Source organism: Clarias gariepinus, chromosome 1 (assembly GCF_024256425.1).
Source record: "Clarias gariepinus isolate MV-2021 ecotype Netherlands chromosome 1, CGAR_prim_01v2, whole genome shotgun sequence".
NCBI classification, from domain to species: Eukaryota; Metazoa; Chordata; class Actinopteri; order Siluriformes; family Clariidae; genus Clarias; species Clarias gariepinus.
This window is the reverse complement of record NC_071100.1, coordinates 15,170,066-15,190,537: the sequence shown is the minus strand read 5'-3', so window position 1 is coordinate 15,190,537 and position 20,472 is coordinate 15,170,066. Positions and strand designations below refer to the sequence as shown.

At 39.0% G+C, this 20,472-nt stretch overlaps 1 protein-coding gene across 1 annotated transcript; it reads right to left on the bottom strand.

Annotated features, from left to right (window-relative positions):
- Window positions 1-3,549: 3,549 nt before the first annotated feature.
- On the bottom strand, window positions 3,550-19,157 carry abcf3 (ATP-binding cassette, sub-family F (GCN20), member 3). The gene is made up of 21 exons (XM_053504507.1): window positions 18,971-19,157; window positions 16,612-16,756; window positions 15,706-15,785; window positions 15,531-15,586; window positions 13,483-13,580; window positions 12,765-12,887; window positions 10,596-10,862; window positions 10,426-10,506; window positions 10,274-10,333; window positions 9,933-9,989; window positions 9,627-9,649; window positions 9,475-9,530; window positions 8,063-8,263; window positions 7,141-7,217; window positions 7,003-7,047; window positions 6,754-6,886; window positions 6,580-6,668; window positions 6,108-6,199; window positions 4,927-5,059; window positions 4,735-4,822; window positions 3,550-4,551 (listed from the first exon to the last, which is right to left on the bottom strand). Exons 1-21 carry the CDS (start codon window positions 19,041-19,043, stop codon window positions 4,393-4,395), a joined length of 2,136 nt encoding a protein of 711 aa, XP_053360482.1. The 5' UTR covers window positions 19,044-19,157; the 3' UTR covers window positions 3,550-4,392.
- Window positions 19,158-20,472: the final 1,315 nt, after the last annotated feature.

Here is a 20,472-nt window from a genome sequence, read left to right as displayed (position 1 = left end):
CCAAGCTTCCATATTGTTTTTCCTAGTTATCCATCCATCCATCTATGCATCTCTCTATCCAACTAAGCTTTTATTCATCATACCCAATTTCATCATACTATTTCCATCCATTTTACATTTCCTAGTTATCCATCCATCCAAGCTTTCATCCATCATACTTCATTTTTTTATTGTTTTATCCACCCATTCATCAATCCGATGTATCCATTAATCCATCATTCCTTTATCCAAAAAAAACTTCATTCATCACACTTCATTTCCTAATTGTCCATCTATCCATCCATCCATCCATCCATTCATCCATCAGTCTCATCTATCTGTCTATTCATATTATCCAACCAAGCTTCCATCTTTTTTCTTAGTTATCCATCCATCCATTCGTCTATCCAAATAAGCTTTTATTCATCATACTTAATTTTATTATACTATTGTCCATCCATCTATCCATCCATCCCACCAACCAACCATGCTTTCATCCATCATACTTCATTTTTTAATTGTTCATCCACCCATTCATCAAACTTATGTATCCATTAATCCATCATTCCTTTATCCAAAAAACCTCAATTCATCATACTTCATTTCCTAATTGTCCATCCTTCCATTCATTCATTTATTTACTTACACATTCATCTATCCCATGATGATCTATCCATCCAAATTCAAATTTTATTCATCATTAACACAACCATACGGAGCATGACAAATAGGGGAAGGTTTATGTCATCCATCTACTCACCCACGCATCCATCAATTATACTATATTTCCTTGATGTCTATCCATTCATCCATTTATCCAGCCCATTTATCTGTCCATTCATTTATCCAACCAAGCTTCCATATTTTTTTTCCTAGTTATCCATCCATCCATCTATCCATCTCTCTATCCAACTAAGCTTACCCAATTTCATCATACTATTTCCATCCATTTTACATTTCCTAGTTATCCATCCATCCAAGCTTTCATCCATCATACTTCATTTTTTAATTGTTTTATTCACCCATTCATCAATGCTATGTATCCATTAACCCATCATTCCTTTATCCAAAAAAACCTTTATCCTTTCATCACACTTCATTTCCTGATTGTCCATCCATCCATTCATCCATTTATCCACTCACTTACCCATTCATCTATCCATCCAAATTCAAATAAACACAACCATACATAGCATGACAAACAGGGGAATGTTTATGTCTCCCATCTACTCAACCACACCATCCATCCATCCATTATACAACATTCCCTTGATGTCCATCCATCTATTCATTCATACTGTACATCCTTCCAGTCATCCAGCCCATCTATCTATTTATCCATTATACTTTATTTCCCAATTGTCCATCCATCCATCTGTCCATCTATTTATTCAACCATTCTACATTTCCTGGTTGTTCCTCTGTCCATCTATCCATCTATCATACTACATTTGCTCATACCCATTCATCAATTTATCCATCAATCCATCCAATGCACATCTAAATGTCAATTTATTCAACCAAGCTTTCATCAATTGGACTGTATATTCCCAACCATCAGGACAATGAATTTTTTTTTCATTTTTCAGTTTAACTGTACAGTATAATGTGTGGGGAGCAAAGGAACAATGGTTAATCAGGTCACTGGACAGGGACAAGAAAAATTACCTATCAGTCAAAGTGTCTCACTGGAGCATAAAAAAAATAGACCTTGTATACTACCTGGGATTAATTTCATGCACCATTTATTATTATTCAACAGTTAGCTCCGACAGAATAATCTTAGTGAACGAGAGGCATTCCTCTCCAAGAGTGGTGACGGAGCATATAACAGCACCGGGAAGTTTTTACTATATGCATCACCTTTGCATCCCAGGTGTTCTACAATCATTCATTACTCTACTGTAACTGTCGGTCGGCATGGGTGAAGGTAGGTCTGTATAAAAAAAAAAACTGCCTGGAAAAAACATATTTAAAACCAGTCACAGAAGCACTTTTAGCAAGAAAACACATCTGTCATCTTAAACAACACTAACTAGATCCTAATACACGCCTGATGTCCAAATCATTCTCTAACGCTTGCTGTGTGGTAAAAGGGATCGTACACCCTACATAGAACTTTAACTTTACACTTAACGATATTTGGGATTCAACCCCAAAACCCAGTTTTTAATTAAGCTGATATTATAAAGTGGAATAAGTCAAAATATTAAAAGAAATTTACAGGAATGACACCACAAACTTCTCCTCACCTTTTGACTATGTAGTACCAGTAAGAATTCACTTTCACCCTTGGTTATTACACCAACTGTCGGTCACTGGCTCCCGCAATCGTGGTTAGTAAGTTCCAACAAGTATGTGCTGGTGGAGCAAAATAACTGGTTTAATAAACAAACTAATCATAATCGCTTGATGATGTAATAATATAATATTAATATTATTATAAAAGTATTATGTAATAATAATGCAAGGGATTCAAATATTTGTAAATTTATGACATTAGTAAAAAGGTGGGGTGTATATCTGATGTTAGTTAGCTTGTACTATGCAAGTCATATTAGATAGACCTGAAGACTGCAGCTGCCATTTTGTACATTTTATGACACGCATTCAGGTTTAAATTATTGTTTTATCTTCTTTAAATTATCACTGTTTTCATAGTCTCTAAAATGTGCGATATCAGTAGTCTAAAGAAATTCAGGCTAGAACCACAGCAGCCTTAAACAAAGAGCAGCTGAAAGTGCGGCAACACCATTACTCGATGGATCACTACGGATATGAAGAATAAATCTGTGTTCCGATTGGCTAGAAGTTCCCTGCGACGTGTAACGCACAGGGTGTTCAGACAAGTTGTATGATTCCAAAATGCAGGGAGCGAAACTGCTTATTTCAAGGGAACAGTGAATGATGTAGGGAATAACTGGACACCTCATCTTCATTTTGCCGGAAGTAGACATGAAAAATGTCAGTGATCATCCATAACATTGTGACAACCTACTTAATAAGGGTCTATGGGCTGTTGTGTAAAATACAAATAAGTATGCTGACTACATACTTAAATAGAAAATAGAAATAATGCCCATGTTTGAAATAAACAAACTGTGAATCACTATACGGCCAAAACATGTAATTGGAGCTAAAATGATTTTAAATAGGATCATAAAACACCAATTTTCATAATAGTTGATGCTTCTCATCTCTTGATCCATGTTGCATTTTTTTGTAAATATGCATACATTTATATTTTTATCAGATAAAAAGAAATACATTTGCTAAATTCAATTTCATGTCCTTATATGTACAGTAGTGACTAACTTTTTTTAAATTTAAATCTTTCTTTGATCTTAATTGATGAATTGGCAAGTTTAGATTTCACATGAAAAGAAACCTGAAAATGTGTATTATTCTAAAAGGCAAAATTAAGATATCACAACTTGAATTTGACATGGTTACGGACACTACAGATTTTTTACTTTATAGGTGAGCATTTACCTTAAACCAATTTAATAGCAACAATTTTTATTGGTCATATGCTTCTAGAAGCTTACACCAATTTTAGTATCAATACTCAAAGAAACATAATAAATTAGCATTTTAAATTATTTAAATATTTAAATTTGAGACAGTATAACGCTACAAAACTGCCATTTTTTGGGCACATTTAGAATCATCTCCCCAAAACGGCTAAACTGAAATTTTTAGGGAAGCAAGATTGGTCACTTCCATATTGCATAAACTTCAGAAGTAGCTTCTGCACATTCAACACATTTTCTGTATTATATGTATGTATTATTCTGTATGTATATCATAGAAAAATAAAAAAAAATCAGCACTGATACTGTGTTTTGGCCAATAACACTCATAACAGAAAATACGAACTTGTGAATTAATTCCAGACAGCAGCAGGTTAAAACTGACTGTACGTTAGATTTTTATTAGCATGATCTAAAACTGATGTTGATAAGTTAACGACAGCTGCATCGAAACAAAACAAACCGCACACATCCCCCTCACTTAACATTTATTGCCTCAGGTTTCTTCTTTTTGTTCATTTTTTATTATTTTTTTTGCTCATGTGCAGAAATGAGATGACCCTGTGCGGAGAAGCCCAGCAAGTACATCCCCAGCCTGAGCCTCGTGTCACATGATCAGAAAAGGACGCAGCATGAGCCACAGCAGCATGAGCCACAGCAGCATGAGCGAGCGATGATGTGATGAAGTTATGTCAGAAAGCTGGGAACATGTGCTGAACCAATTTTAGTATCAGTTCCGGTTCTGGTTCCAGGAGGTCTGGTTTGGAGGGACACTGTACGCTGGAGTCCACCGTGTACACAGAGTCAACGAGCGCGCTGGGGTCAGTTTTAAATGGCGTGTGTATGTGTGCGCGCGCGGGTGTGGATGACGCAAGGTTCTTCACAGGTAGCCTTCTTTCCGAAACTGCTCCTGCAGGATGTTCTTGTACTCATCGAAGCCGCCGTCGATGCGCTGCACTCGACCCCCTTCACACACCCACAGCTCCTTACACACTATCCGGATGAGGCGCTCGTCGTGCGAGACCAACACCACGCCACCCTTAGAGAGAGAGGGAGAGAGAACGTCACACCATCAAAATGAATGATTACATTTCGTGCTGAGTAATAAAACACTTCAAGATTAGACAAATTAAACAGCTCAGAGTTTTAACAAATTAAAAAAGAATTCTCTGTATTAGAAAAATAACCTGTTCCCTCTGATTTGGAAAAATTATACACTTACCTTGAATACATTTAATGACTTTGCAAGAGCTTCGATGGTCTCCATGTCCAGGTGATTGGTCGGCTCGTCAAGGACATAGAAGTTGGGACTGAAAATTTAGAGTGTCAAGATGAAGCAATGATACGAAACAGGCTTTTATTAATTTTTTTAATGCGCTCAAAACACGACTCGCTGCACAAACTTGTGAATTACCAAGGCATGGTCATCTGAGCGAAAGCGACACGGCTCTTCTGTCCTCCAGAAAGACTGGCCACGGGTCGCGTCGCCAACTCGCCACTGATCCCGTACCTCCCCAGCTGACGCCTGTAGTCCTCCTCGGTCCGACCTGGACACAAGGGAAATCTTTTATAAAGGAAAATCTCCACCCTGAAATAGGACTGTGATGTCTGTTGTCTCCTACATCCAATTCTCACTCACTACATTTTCAGCAACAATGAATGTTATATTAAAGAGAAACACAAAGAGTGAATTATATAGGTAGTCCCCAACTTACGAACAACGAGTTACGAATTTTTCGCAGATACCAACAGACCGCGGTTTAATCACGGTTCAAGTAGCTTACGTGTTTTGTACAAAAAAATAGACACTCCTGTCACCAGATACCAATATTCACAATTATATACAATATTATCAGTGTGTAAGTAAATGTATAAAATGTCTTAAGTCTGGTATATTGTAGGTGTGTGACTGTGAGGGTGCGGGAGAAATTAATCTGCCTCACCAGTTTCAATGAATCAGTCCGGAAGCACGATGATAGAAAATGATAGAAAATCATAATTTCGGAAAATCCCCAACAAAACAAGGTTCACAGTCCAATTCAGTGGAAAACAGCTCAGAGTCAAAGGGCATCTGCGATTCCCCTCGCGATTTAAAGGCGCAGAGACAACACTGTTAGAGTTCACTGAGAGATTAATTTCCTTAGACGCAGTTACGGTATTTGGCCACATAATGGCAGTGTGAGGAAAGGGGGACAAAGATTAAGAGAAGTGAATTGGTATGATTTATATTGTATATCCATGTCAAAGGTGTATAAGACTCACGTTGTCTGACTTAAGAACAAATCGGACTTACGAACGTGCTCCTGTGGAAAGGAACTCATTCATAAGTTTGGGACTACCTGTACACTGGATTCAAAGTCCCAGAATGCAATGAATGTGTGGTGGTCTGTTTGATCAGGGTGTACACATGAGGAGGTGAGGGAACTAGACAGACTAAAGGACTAAACACTATCATCAATTTGTCAGACAGCATTCTGGGTAATGCGGGAAACCAATTACCAAAGTAAAAATAGACCAGTATGTCATTCAGAGTGAAGTTGCTCCGTAAATGCATGTTTAGAGTGAGTCATTAATTCTTCGGTTGTCATACTGTACCGGGAAACTTGCTGAGCAGCAGCTCCACTGAACACACGTTGAGGTCCAGCTGGTCTACATGGTGCTGACTGAAATACCCAATCTTTAGGTTTCTGTGGGGAAATAAGCAAACATTCAAAACAGGTAATTTAAGAGCCGCTATAATTAGTCTATTTGTATAAGGTTTTACCATTTAAACCTGTTCGGACTTTATATCTTAAACTACGAGGAATGTTCAAATCTAAAAGGGACTCGTGATGAACTCTCATGATTGATATTTACAGAAGATTTCAAAGAAAACTTTCTACCTTGATGGTGTTTAAGCACTAGTGAAACACTAGGATAAGTGCAGGAGGGGATTATGTAGAGAAATAAAGGGAGATTTTCATTCTCATAACAGTTATTCTGCAAAATCAAAAGTCCCGGTTTGACTTGAACATCCCACGACACTGCTGCTTGCGCATGTAATCCCGGGTAGAAAACAATGCCTCACCTGTGGGCGTGTCTGGTGCCGCTTACGGGTGTCAGCTCGCCCATGAGCAGCTTCAATAACGTGGACTTTCCCGCTCCATTTTCACCTACCTGCGAAAAAAAAGTCACAACACATTTGAACCAATCCTAATGAACCATAAACCAGCAGCTCCGTCTCAAATACGAGGTCACGTACGATGCAGATCCGCGATTCGAGATCGGCGGAGACGCAGAGGCCAGTGAACAGCCGCTGCTGGGCCGAGTAGTGAAACTCCACCTCGTCTAACTGCAGGATGGGAGGAGAAAGCTTCTCAAAGTTATCCGGAAACCTGCGAAACAAAGACACTGCATCATTACACAAGGACGTCGCTCATTTCATTAAAATAGAAGAAAAAAAACAAACATTCAGAAGCATTTACCAACACATCCTCCGTACAGAACTCACCGTAAACTGACGTCAGATTCCTTTTCTATGGGTTTAAGCTCGGGGCTGTTCAAAGAAAAGCAAAAAAACACGAGGGCGTTAAAGTGGAATGACCTGGATGTGTAATATAAAGATGAAGCTTGTTGAAGGCTCACTTACAGTTTCTCTAAAAGCTTCAGCTTGCTCTGGACCTGCGCGGCTCTGTTAGCGTTGTACCTGAACCTGTCTATAAACACCTGGTGCAGAAAGACCAATAACACTGTTAGGACATCTTGATGCTGATTCACATTGCCCATTTACCCCATTATATTATTATAAGTTCAAATCCCGGGTGTGCTCTAGTCTCTTGCAGCTGGACCTGGACTTAAACCTTGTTTAAGGGAGAAAACTAATCACTTTAAATACATGAGTTTAACATTTAACTGAGCAGCATAATTATTATTTCTAAACAAACCTAGCAAATGATTCATTACCTACGAGGATGAAAATCTGTAAATAGTGTAAAGAGTGCGCCACCTGTAGGATTATAAAGGAACAGCAACATTTTACCTACTCAAACACCTCGAAACTCAACTCGACAGTGAGTGCGCGGGTTAGGTGGCTGCTAACACTGGAATCTTCGACTAATTAGCGCTCGTTATGTTTTGAGATTGGTGTAAGCATGTGTAATGAGTGGGTCGAAGACTAATTTACCTCAGAGTTTGGAGAAAAAGGCAGATCGGAGGGTTTTAACCATGCGTGATTTTTTAGAATGTAACGGCATTAAAAAATATGTTTCTCCTGTTCCACTGGGAAGCTTTTGTGCTCGGTACAAAATCCGTTATGTACAAATCTGATCAGCTGATCACTTTTATTATAAATTGAAAAATAGGCTAAAAATAAATAAATAAATAATAATTTTTTAAAAATCAGGCAAATAATCAGGTGAATAACTTGATAAAGTCTGACTCGGTCTGAAGGTAAACTATTTATACACACTATTTAGCCGATTCATGTTAATATGAATTACCTACATATGTTAAAGTTGAATAAAATAAAAAAAGTGACAGTGATCTTAAAAGCTGTGTGTGTGTGTGTGTACCTGTATGTGTTCTCTGTACTGTAGCTGAGCCTCGTACTCCCGTTGTTGGTTCTTCAGTCGGTCCTCTTTCGTTTTGATAAAGTTCTCATAATCGCCACGGTAACTGTCCAGACGCTGGGAGTGCAGGTGGATGATGTCGGTTACTACGGCGTTCAGGAAGTTCCGATCGTGAGACACCACGAGGATGGTTGACTGCCACGTCTGAGGTCATACAGAGACAGACAGACACCGGATTACTCAATTGTGCATTTTTTTCCTTTTGTTTCTATTCTCAAAAATTATAACCTGATAATCAAACCTACGTTTCATCCCCCTTGAGTTCTTATAACTATCATCCAATTTTCTCATTGAATCCAAACCTCAAATAAATAAATCAGACCTTATGGGCCCTCTTAATAAAAGCGACCAAGAAATAATAATAATAAAATAAAAAACTAAAATAAGAAACACAAAACAATACTACAATCATCAGAGCAGTCTAGAGGTGAGAATCACCAGGAATACGAAATCACGATACACAGGTGTTGATTAAATTCGTATTAAGACTCTGTTAGTGTCACGATTTTCTAAATGTTCCAATACAATAATTCTAAAGCATATAATTAATCCTACCACACACCATGGTGAGCTGCCTGTCAGTGTGTCAATAGTTTAGAGCGCGCCACCTTGAGGATCATAGAGGAACTGCAACATTTCACCACCTCGACCGTAAACGTACTGTAGATGGAGTCAGTGCGGCCATACATGAATCGGCCATACAGTGCGGCAATTTTTCAGTACATATACATAAAATATTACGTTTGTGAAATAAATCAGTGCTAAACAGCACAACTAGCTCAGAGCACTGCGCTAAAGGTCAGCGACTGTTGATTCGATTAAGTATTAAAGGCTGTCTAGAGCAGCTAAATTTCTTTAAAGTTTTTCTTAAACTATTTAAAACTAGCAAAAGTATCAAAAACTAAACTGTCTTTTTTTTTGTCACGTCTTGTACAAAACCCCCACCACAGAGAATTTTTTGGTCCACTCCAGTCCAGTAGGTGGTGGTATTGCACCAACCGTTATGGAAAAAAATCAAAAGAAGAAAAACAAGAGCATTTTTTGCAAGTCATTTGCAGCATTTGATGCAAGCAATGAGTTTTTTCTTTGAAAGCTGTGATATACTTTTAAACCAACTGCCATTTTTTGATCGTTTAACTTTTATACACATGTAAATAAAATAAAAAAATAATAATCGATCAACAAAAGATTGATTAAATTGCATAAATCAACTGAATCATACAGCTCCACTTGTAATAATTAATTTAAATTAAAATCTTAGATGATATAAACAGCATGCAGCTAGTGAATAAACAGTAACAAAAAAACAAACAAACAGCATTAAGCTAATTTATTATCCGTATGAAGTCACGTACCTGTAAATAATTCTCTAACCACAGAATGGCTCGGACGTCCAACATGTTGGTGGGCTCTGAGCAGGAGGAGAACGAATCGGTTGTGTTAGAGCACACAGTTCGTTTGTACTCTATACTGCAGGTGTGTGTTCATAGAAATCAGATTTACTCACCATCAAGTAACAAAAGATCAGGCCTGAAGACAGGGGACAGAGGAAGGACACAAAGTAATAATTAACCTCTGCAGCATTTTACATTTTAAATATTATAATGCAGCAGCGTAAACATTATTATTACATTCAATAGTATTACTATTTACATTATTATTACTATTATTAGTAGTATTAAACATCTACAGTAATAACGTTAGCAATGAATAAGGAAACTAATCAGTGCGGTGAATTATTTTCACGTCAACTCGTGCACTCTGTCTCGTGAGAAGCTTTGTTTTTCTCTTCTCATAAATGAAATGTTTATACCTTGCAAACAGAGCTCGTGCTAACGCTAATCTCATCCTCCAACCACCAGAAAACTCTCTGTGGAGAGAAAACACACGCTCATTACCAAAAAACAGTGAGAAAGAAAGAAAACGTGGATTAACACAGTAATATTTGTCATCTTTAAAGCATCTGACCCAGGAAAAAAAAAACTAAAAAAAAAAAAAACTTGCACGTCTAGTGTGTGACAATATTGCAAATTCTGCTTCTTTCAAAGTTCTCTTAAAAGTTCTACAGTTGCTGCATGACTGGAAATGTTACAGATGGCTGCTTTAAAGTGATGATAATCTGATTGATGAATTGTAGCTGAACACGTCACTCACTTGGTTGGTTGCTGTTGCATTTTAGGGGAAAATCCTAAACCTGCCAGGATCACTGAAGCTCTGGGAAGAAAAAATGAAAAAAAAAAATGAGATTTTTAGATACACTGAAGCAAAACGACAGGAATGAGGAACGATCTGTCCTAAATGTTCACCTGGCTGGTGCCTTGTCTGCCTCGATTTCCTCCAGTTTAGCGTAGATCTCGGACAGACGCAGGCTTTCAGTCCCCTCCGCTCTACAGGGAAAAAAAGTCACAGGATCAGAACAAATTCTCTCTCCTTTCTTCGTCCCTCAGTTAATCACAGCGATACACGCGCTACTCACGTTCCGTTGGCGATGTGTGCGTTGAGCGAGCGCTCCTCGGTGAGCAGTTCCTCTCGGACCGTGTCGCTCTCCAGCACGCTCTGCAGCGCGGCCGTATCGTCCCCGTCCACCTCCTGCTCCACGTGCAGGATGGAGATGTGCGCCGGGACGCGCAGACTGCGGCTCGCCAGCATCTTCAGCAGCGTGGTCTTGCCCAGACCGTTTCTCCCGATTAGGCCGTACCTGCGACCGCTCGCCAAACACAGCTCGGCCCCCTGCAGCAGAGACCTGCGGAAACGCGTACACCACAATAAACACACCTGCGGACAGCTCTACAAATATTCACAAATACTTAACCTAGTGTAAAAGTGAATGGTTTGTATGTAGGTTATCTGTTGATATACAACCTAAAAGCATGACTAGAAGGTGGAAAAAAAAAAAAAAAAAGCATAGCTGAAATCCGCAGCTGAACCTGAACCATCATAATCAGATTTCAACAACAAGCACAACACAGTGACATTATCACTACTGTACAAAATAAAACCAAGTACACAACAGCAGGGACGAGTGATTCACTCTGATTGGTCAAAGGGTTACAAGATAATTTTAATGTGCTCCTTTGAGTATGTTCCCATTTCTATTGAAACAGCTCATACATTGGGCCGTGCAACTCATCATAATCCACATAAGATTAACCCTAATCTACATAACACAAGATTGATCACAATCTATGTAAAATAAGATCAATCATAATCCACAAAAGATACATAACAAAATTAACCATAACCTACATAAGACTAATCACAATCTACATAAGATTAATCACAATCCTGCTGAGATTAATCACAATCTACATAAGATTAACCATAATCTACATAAGATTAATCACAATCTACATAAGATTAATCATAATCTACATAAGATTAATCACAATCCTGCTGAGATTAATCACAATCTACATAAGATTAACCATAATCTACATAAGATTAATCACAATCTACATAAGATTAATCATAATCTACATAAGATTAATCACAATCCACAAAATATTACCCACAATCTACATAGGATTAACCATAACCTACATAGGATTAACCACAATCCCGCTGAGATTAATCACAATCTATTTAAGATTAACCATAATCCACATAAGATTAATTATAATCCACATAAGATTAGTCATATATGTGCTGTTCAGTTTATTTTTATTTATTTATTTATTTATAAAACAAACCTGGGTTTTATATAGATTATAATATAATAAATTGAGTTATTTGTCACATGTACCTTACAGCAGAGCGCCATGATTTTTTTTTTGCATATCTCGGTTATAAGGCTGGGGTCAGAGCACAGGGTCAGCCAGGACACAGCACCACTGGAACAGAATGGGGATAAGCCCCTTGCTCAAGAGAGCTCAACAGTGGCAACTTGACGGTGCTGGGGCTCAAACCCCCGATCTTCTGATCAATATAACCCAGTATCTCACAGCCTAACCTAACCTCACGCACCACTGCCCTAGGAGTAACTGCTTCGTAACAGAACAGAAACAACTGTAGGAACCTCAATAAATAAAAGGAGAGAGAGTGAGAAAAAGAGGTGGTTGATGTGGTGACATTTTGTTAAAATTTATTGAGGGAATCTTGGCGGTTATCACTTCGTAACAGCCAGATGTGACTTCAGTAACGTCCTTCTTGAATGTCCTCAGTGAACTTGTGGAAAAAAAAAAAAAAAAAAAAAAAAAAAAAAAAATCTCCAGGACAGAGAAGCTTATGTTTCCTAAATAAAAATGACTGTGTTTTTGAGCAGAAGAAAGGGCGGAGGGAGGGATGTTGGGGGTCTTTGTAGTGACATTGTGTTTAGATTTATGGCAGGAACCTCGGTGGTAAAACTTTTTGTGACAGCCAGAACCGTCCTTGCTGAATGTCCTTAGTAAACATCTCCAGGAACGTCATATTTGTACGTCTCCCAAAAACAAACCTCCCAGACAGAGGAGTTTCTGCTCCCTCATTGAAAATGTCTGGGTGTGTTCATGAGCGAGAGAGAGAGAAAGAAAGAAAGAAAGAGAGAGCGCTACCTGTAACTGGTCACGACTTATTAACCTCGTGAAGGATAAAAACCGTCTCTGAAACAATCACTCCAGCAATCATATAGCGTGTGTCTGAGCAGCTCAACATGTATACGGTGACTCGCCTCTCTCCGAACGACACGTCGAAGTTCTCGATCCGGATGTCGTAGCTGCGGTTCTTCCCCGACATGTCCACGCGGCTCTCCTTCTTACTGCTAGCCTGGCTGGCCGACGCCTCCTCCAGGACCCTGAGGGAGGAAGACGTTCACCACGTAGTTATGAATAATACATGACCCTCGGCCATCATCATTTATTAAACTGACAAATTTATCCCATCTTAATTTAGCAGCACACTCCGGTCTGTTTAGTGCTTGGCAGTTTCTCTTAAAATCGGAAAAAGCACCTCATGAGCTCCGCGCACGTCTTGTACGTGACCCGATGGACCAAAACAATTTAGATTAAAGCGATGTGCAAGTCATCGTCTTGTGATGCTTTTAATGCATCATTTAAATCATTTTTGTGGGGAATAAAGTAGATTTTAATGCCCAATCGTCTCCTTTATACTGTGAGTAATGGTAAAGTGGAGCGGTTATAAATAGTTTGAACACCCTCCCTGTTAAAACTTGCAGAGCTTTAATAGGTGTAATATATATTATATACACACACATTTCGTTTATATATATATACACATGCTAAGTATTATGTATTGATAGATATGATAATATTATATTAATATAACATAATAGACTATTAAAATATAATAGCTTTTGGCTGACGCAGTGTGAGTAATATATACACATACACACATTATACACACACATACACATAAGGCAAGACACTTACAGCGGGTTCGTGGGTTTCTGTGCGTCTTTTTCATTCCTCCGCTCGTGCTTAGCTCTCAGCTTGGCCTCGGCTTTTTCTAACTTCTTCGCATCCACAGTCTGAGTAGGAGAAAACGGTCGTGAGGATGAGCAACAGGAAATGGTTTTACACATGAGCGTTAATGCAGGTGGATATGTTACGCAACCTTATCCATGAAACCTCAGCTTTAAACACAGCTGCGGTGCACCTCTGGGGCCGGAGAACAGAAAAGAAGGACGCTTCCAAAAAAATGAAAATAAATAAAATAATAATAAGAACAATAAAATGTATATATATTACTATCAATTTAAGGTCTTCTATTCTCGAGTCAAGAGAGGGAAACTGCCTTGCGTCAGGGTTGGTGGGGTGGGAAAAAAAATGACGAGTGATACTGTTAATGTCTTGGCACATTTATTTGTTTAAAAAACCATTATAATAATAATTATAATTATATAATTATAATTATGTGCAGCCTGTACTTTTAGTTTGCTCATTAGGCCCAACCTCCTTTCCATGGCACACATGGTTCTTCGTACATCGCTTACTCAGTTAGCTGGATTTGATTGTTGTGGATTTGTCCTGATCTTGGATTGTTTCGTTCTTTAATGCGGTTCTCGCATTTGTTGTCATAGCAACATGTCCCGTAAGCTATTATTTCATGTAAACAGGATTTAGCCTGCGCTCCTGGCGGTTTATGATTGGTTGAAATGGCTAGGTCACATCTGATTGGTTAGCGCATGACTGACAAGGACTGACTCACGTGGGAAAAGAAAAGTATATGTATATACACATACATATATTTGATAGCGATTATGTGTGTGTATGTATATTAGAACATAAATTCATAGGTTTATTATTATCAAATATGATACTACTATTATAATAAACCCTAGGCACGAGACAGCCGTCAAGACCATTAATACAAACTCTTGTATAATGTTTATTTTGTGACACATTTATTTTTTAGGAGTTTGTCATAAATATGCAAATAAATATTTATATATACTAAAAAAAAAAATTATAATGAAAACTTGGACTAAACTCACTTTATTATAAAATAAACAATATAAAAGTATACATGTATTTGAAAAAATATATATATTTCTATTTTTTCATATACAACATTTATTTTCATATTGCTTATTTTATTGTCTCATGTTATTTGTAAACCATTAACCTATGAATTTATGTTCTAATATAATGTTTGATACCGATTATGTGGGGGGGCAATCCATGGCAGGGGTTGTGATCAGTTTTTCTACTGTCGATGCATATCGCCTTTTAAACCAACGCACGAGCGCGCAATAATCCTAGTCAACTCAATCCAGCTATACTAATCACCAACAACAGGTGAGCTCAAAGAACAAACTTAGCCAGATCGGAATTAGCACGATGATCTCATCTTAGATGTGTCAACTCATCTCGGATGTGTCAAGCGACGTAGAAAGAACGGACCCCTTGTCACATGCCCTGTACGTTTGTGTATGTGTATATATGTTTCAATCTTTAAAGAAAACGGGTTTGGTGTTAGCTTTCTCTCTCACTGGTTGGTAGCTGTCGTATGAGCTCATCAAAAACAAAACAAAAAAACATAAAAAAAAAAAAAAGTGAAAAGTTACAGTAAGTCCCCGACTTATGAACTGGAAGCACGTTTGTAAGTCGAATTAGTTTGTAAGTCCAACAAAGTGAGTCTTGTACACCTTTGACCCAAATAAGGCAAAAAAGCAAACAAAAAAGAAAAAACAAACAAACAAAAAAACACAGGTTTGGTGTTTTGGTTTCGCATTATACTCTTGCGAGATTGCGCTTTTAAATGGTGGGGGGCAGACAGGACAGACATTTTTCTACCATTGTGCTCCCAGACTGATTCATTGAAACCGGTGAGGCCGACTTATTTCTCCCCCATATGCGCACACATACAATATACCGCACTTTAGACATTTTATACATTCACTCACACACTAAAAATATTGTATATAATTATAAATATTGGTATGTGGTGCGCTGCAGTGTCAAAAGACACGGCTTACCGTGCCCTGGGCCCTCTTCACCATCCAAATGCCCTGCACATCACTAACAGACGACTCTGCAAACAACACATCAGACAGTCAGACAAACGCAGACGTGAGCTCAGCACTTCGTTTGTTCACGTCTCCCCATTCACACTCCATCACACGTCACCGGGACAACACAAGACGGACTCACCTGACTCTGCGGAGATCTGCGAAAGCTGCACAGGAGCGTCGAGCAGAACCTGCCTCTGGTTAGAGTTACAGTTAGTGCTACTGCAGGAACGACAGAGAAAGATATATGGTAAGACAGAACATCAGAAAGAGAAACAGAAAAACAGATACAACAAAAAAAAAGTCAGAGCAAAAGAAAGACACACACAAAAAAAAGTCAGACAAAAGAGAATGAAAAGTGTAGAACAGAAAACAAAAAGAAAGAGAGAAGACAGAAAAAGACCGAACAAGAAACAGGGAGAGATGTAATGAAATGAGTGACAGAATGAAAAAGGGGGACAAAGAGAGAATTACAGGAGAAATGTCAGCGTGAAGACAGCACAAAGAACGAGAAAAAGAAAGTGTGAGAGTGTGTGAGAAAGACAGACAGACATAAAGGAAGATAAGCAGGGTGACAGAGAAACGAACAAAGGCAGAAGGACAGAAGAAAAGGAAAAGAGTGAAATAGTGCGAGGGAGAGAGAAAAGTCAACAGAGTGAGACAGGAGGACAAGGCAGGCAGAGACAGATAGAAAAAGAAAAAGGTAAACAAGGAAAGAAACAGAGAGAGAGAGATTCATTTTGAGTTAGAGAAAGTGTATGCGTGATAGAAAGAGACACATTGAAAAAGAAATGAGACAGAAAGAGACAATGAATTAAAAGGTAAGAATAACAGTAAGTGCTTTATGTTATATGTTCTCATACTGATTTCTGCTGGGTTCTAAAAGTCCCAGAACATCAGATTCCCAGACTAGCAGAGCGTCAGAATGTCCAATTTCCAGGGCGTCAGACTCTTAGATTCCCAGACTGTCAGATCCCCAGAGTAGCAGACTCCCAGTTAGTAAATGTCCCAACCTCAGACTGTCCCACTCCCCGCCCGTCACACTCACATCTTCAGCGTGTTAAACAGCTGCAGACAGATGTCTCGGACGTCGTCTTCGTTCTTCTCGGCTGCGACCTCCTGCAGAACCCCACCGATGGCGTCGAACACTTCCTCTCCGTCCTCAAAATCCGAACCTCCGCTGTCCAGCACTCCTGTAGCAGCATGGTCACATGACACAAATCAGCACCGTGTGGATCACACGCTATTAAACACACCGAGGAATCAATCCACCGCTTCACTGAAGGGACTTTAACCTTTAATATTCTGAAGAGCGAAGCGTTTCAGAAGTCATGTTCTCAAAAACACAACTCAAGAATCCTTCGATCAAGAAAAGGAGAACCAACCGCATTGCTGTCTGAACTTTAAGGCCAGCGCTATTGAATTAAAATATAAGAAGGTTTGATCAATAAAAGTTTCTTTGAGCCGAGGTTCGAATTTCATGTTTGTGTTAGGATTCAGATCTCTATATATCCAGCCATTGTAAGTCTATGAAAATAAGCTATTTACCATTAACATGGCATTTCAAAAATATTTATTGCCATGTGGACAATTTGTTATTTATTTTTGGTATACTTTAAAGGATCGGTTTTCATTCACTGCTTAGTTTTTGGAGTTAGCCCCTTTATTTCTGTTTCTTCCACACACTGTTCGTACATGGTACAATCGTATTAATTGGGGGAAGTGCCAGATTCCTGGTCTATAAATTATTCCTACAGTATTACATGCGAAGGGAAGCAACAAAGGGATATCTCGCCGCTATAAAATATCTAGCCTTCTAGTTCACTTGTTATTTATGAAAGAAGCCTGAACATAGGTAGCAGCCAAGCAACGTATTGTAATACGGGACTATACCATATATTAATTCCTAATTCTCAAATCCTTTTTTGAAGATTATGGCCCTGGTCTCAGTTTAATGTTAAATGTTCAAACCATGTGCATGTTCAATGTTTGCCCTTTTTTTTTTCTATTTTACGAGATAGTTAGTGAATGACACATATTCAAAATACATAGTTGAAATGTTTATGCTGAAGTCCCAGCCAGTGCCCAAACCCCAGCCACTGCATGCATAGCCGGTCTCAAGCCTGGATAAAATGGGAGGGTCGTTCCAGGAAGGGCATCTGGTGTAAAACCTGTGCCCAAAATGGTCCGTTATGGCGACCAAGTCTAACAACAATTGGTATATAAATTATTCTCATTTATCAAAAAGCATCAGGGTCCGGATAGAACTGTCACTTTTTCTGGATCTGGTCCGCCATTTAATGATGATTGATTCAGACAAGTGAAGTTGCTCATACCGCTGCTCGATCACTTAAAGGCATTTTATGGTCACACACCAGGGCGGAGCATTGTATTGTGATGTAGTATTGTGATATATGTATATATTTTGGGACGAGATAGAGGATGAGATGTACTGCTGCATGTACTGATTTACAGCTCCAGGAGCTCATGTCCGGTCACTCTAGGGACAAAGAATCCAAGTTTCATCCGGGCTAAATAACCCGATCTTTTATTATATGACTCGGGATTTACAGATCCTTCTCTTCATTTACTCAGATCGGTACGTTATCTTACTGCTGACAAAACAACATAGATAAATACAAACTGAAATTTAGTGCCCTCTAGTTGAATGCCAAGGTAAAAGCAGTCAGAATCCATACTGATTCAAGTGACATAAAAAACCTCGGATCGACTTTGAGAAGGATTTGATTCTGTGAATTATTCTCGATTTCTCATCTCTAGTCCACTCTGCTGCTCCTGCTCCTCTATATGGAACTGGAACATCCTCAGAAAACCGCTAGCCCCGCCCACCAGCTCACCGACACTTACGATTGGCTAACATCACTGTGATCGACAGGCCAGACAGGAAGGAGAGAAGCCCCGCCCACACGCCCGGCACTTTAACACGTAGGATAGGATAAACACGTTAGCAGAGATTTTCCCCACTTTTTTAGCGCGTGTCAAAGTATTTAATTCAGTATACATTACACCAATAACAGAACTGAGATTAAACTAACAGAAAGACAGCATTGCTTCTCAGGACACACACTACTTCCCCCAAATAACTCTCAGTATAAAATAAATCTCTTGGCTCACTCTGAATCTCTCTAGTTTCCTAAATTAGCACGCTAACCGCGACCGACCCGGAAGTGCAGCACATCATCAAATCTCCACATCATAAAATTCCCATTTCCGCCCACGTTATGATCTCAAGATCAGCAAAACCGCCGAAGAAGCCCCGCTCGTGTAGCTCTCTATACGTGATAACTAGCGGCGACCTCTTCCATAAACCTACACCGTCTAACGTACTGTCTCGGCGTTTGCGTGATATATACAAGGGTTTTAGCTCCCGTCACGTTCTTACTTACCGGTGATATAATCAAATACTTCAGTGTCGATTTCGGGAAACTCGTTTTTCAGAATGTCCACGTACGTCGCCATGTTACACCGCGGCTCCTGCTGAGACTCCAGTGCGCATGCGTGTGGGATCCCACCGAGAGTCTCCAGTGCGCATGCTCATTGGCTCCTGCTGCGCGTGGTTTTGTGGGTAAATTAGCGTCTTGACGAGGTTTTTTTGAAGTCGGAAGCGTTTCGTTTCATATTAAATAATGAATTGTCAAATAATGAACAACAGCAGCGAAAAAAAAATATTAATAAGTCCCGCTTTAGAAAGCGAGACAAGTAGTTTGGGACCGCCTCCAATGACCACGCCCCCTCGATTCAAACATGGGTATGGAAGTTTGGGGACCGCCCCCTAAATCTCACCGGACACGCCCCTTTTTACAAACATGTTTCCCTCAAATAAATAGTTTGTCATTACGGGACAGTAGGAATACACTCAGCACACCTGTTCATCTTTCTCTCTCTCACACACACACATTCAAAAGAGGCAGACCTCAATGACACTGTTCTGCCAGGGTTTTAAAATCCTGATGACTCAACAGTACAAGATACTACTTGTAATAGTGGACGTGTATACTGTATTGTGGACTAATTACGCTTCTCTGTCTGGCAATCCAAAGGACGAGTCTGGGTTTGGCGGTTTCCAGGAGAATAGCACTTGCCTGACTTCATTGTAACAGGAGTAAAGTTTTGTGGGGGGGGACTGTTTGGACAATTTCATGCTCCCAATTCTGTGGTAACGGTCCATAACGTCCATAAAGACTTAGATGAGCGAGTCCTGACCTCATCCTGATACAACACCTTTGTCCAACATCAGTGTCTGACCTCACAAATGTGCTTCTGAATGAATGGTCAATTCCCATAAACACACTCCTAAACCTTGTGGAAAGCCTTTCCAGAAGAGTTGAAGCTGTTATAGCTTCAAAGGGGGCAGGGCCAACATTATATTAAACCCTAAGGGTGTTAAGGGCGAATACTTTTGGCAATATTGTGTGTATGTATATATGCGCCTTTATTCATGAGTAACAAGATTGTAAATATTCTCATTTGGATTACCTAAAATGTTAGTAAAAATAATCACAGTGTAGCTATCAATTATTGCAGACTGATCTGCCTGCACCTGCTGTGTTTTGACTTTTGCCATTTGGCATCAAAACTCCCCTTCAGCATCACCATAAAAGAAAGGCAAAGTAATAATAAGTAAACTCCTGCAATTTGCATGAAAATATAGACAGGAGTGTGACAAAGACGTTTTTGAAAACATTTCTACATAAAAGAAACTTTTATAAAAGGTATTAGAGTAATAAAATAAACAGTCGATATTTGAAAACATTTGCTTTTAAATAATTAGTATTGTTAGGTGCAGAAATGTTATGCAGTTTTCAAAGTAAAACAGCTGTTTGTTTTTTTACTGGAGAATGAGTTCTTCTGGCAACTTTGTCACACTCGCTTCTAATTTTCATACAAA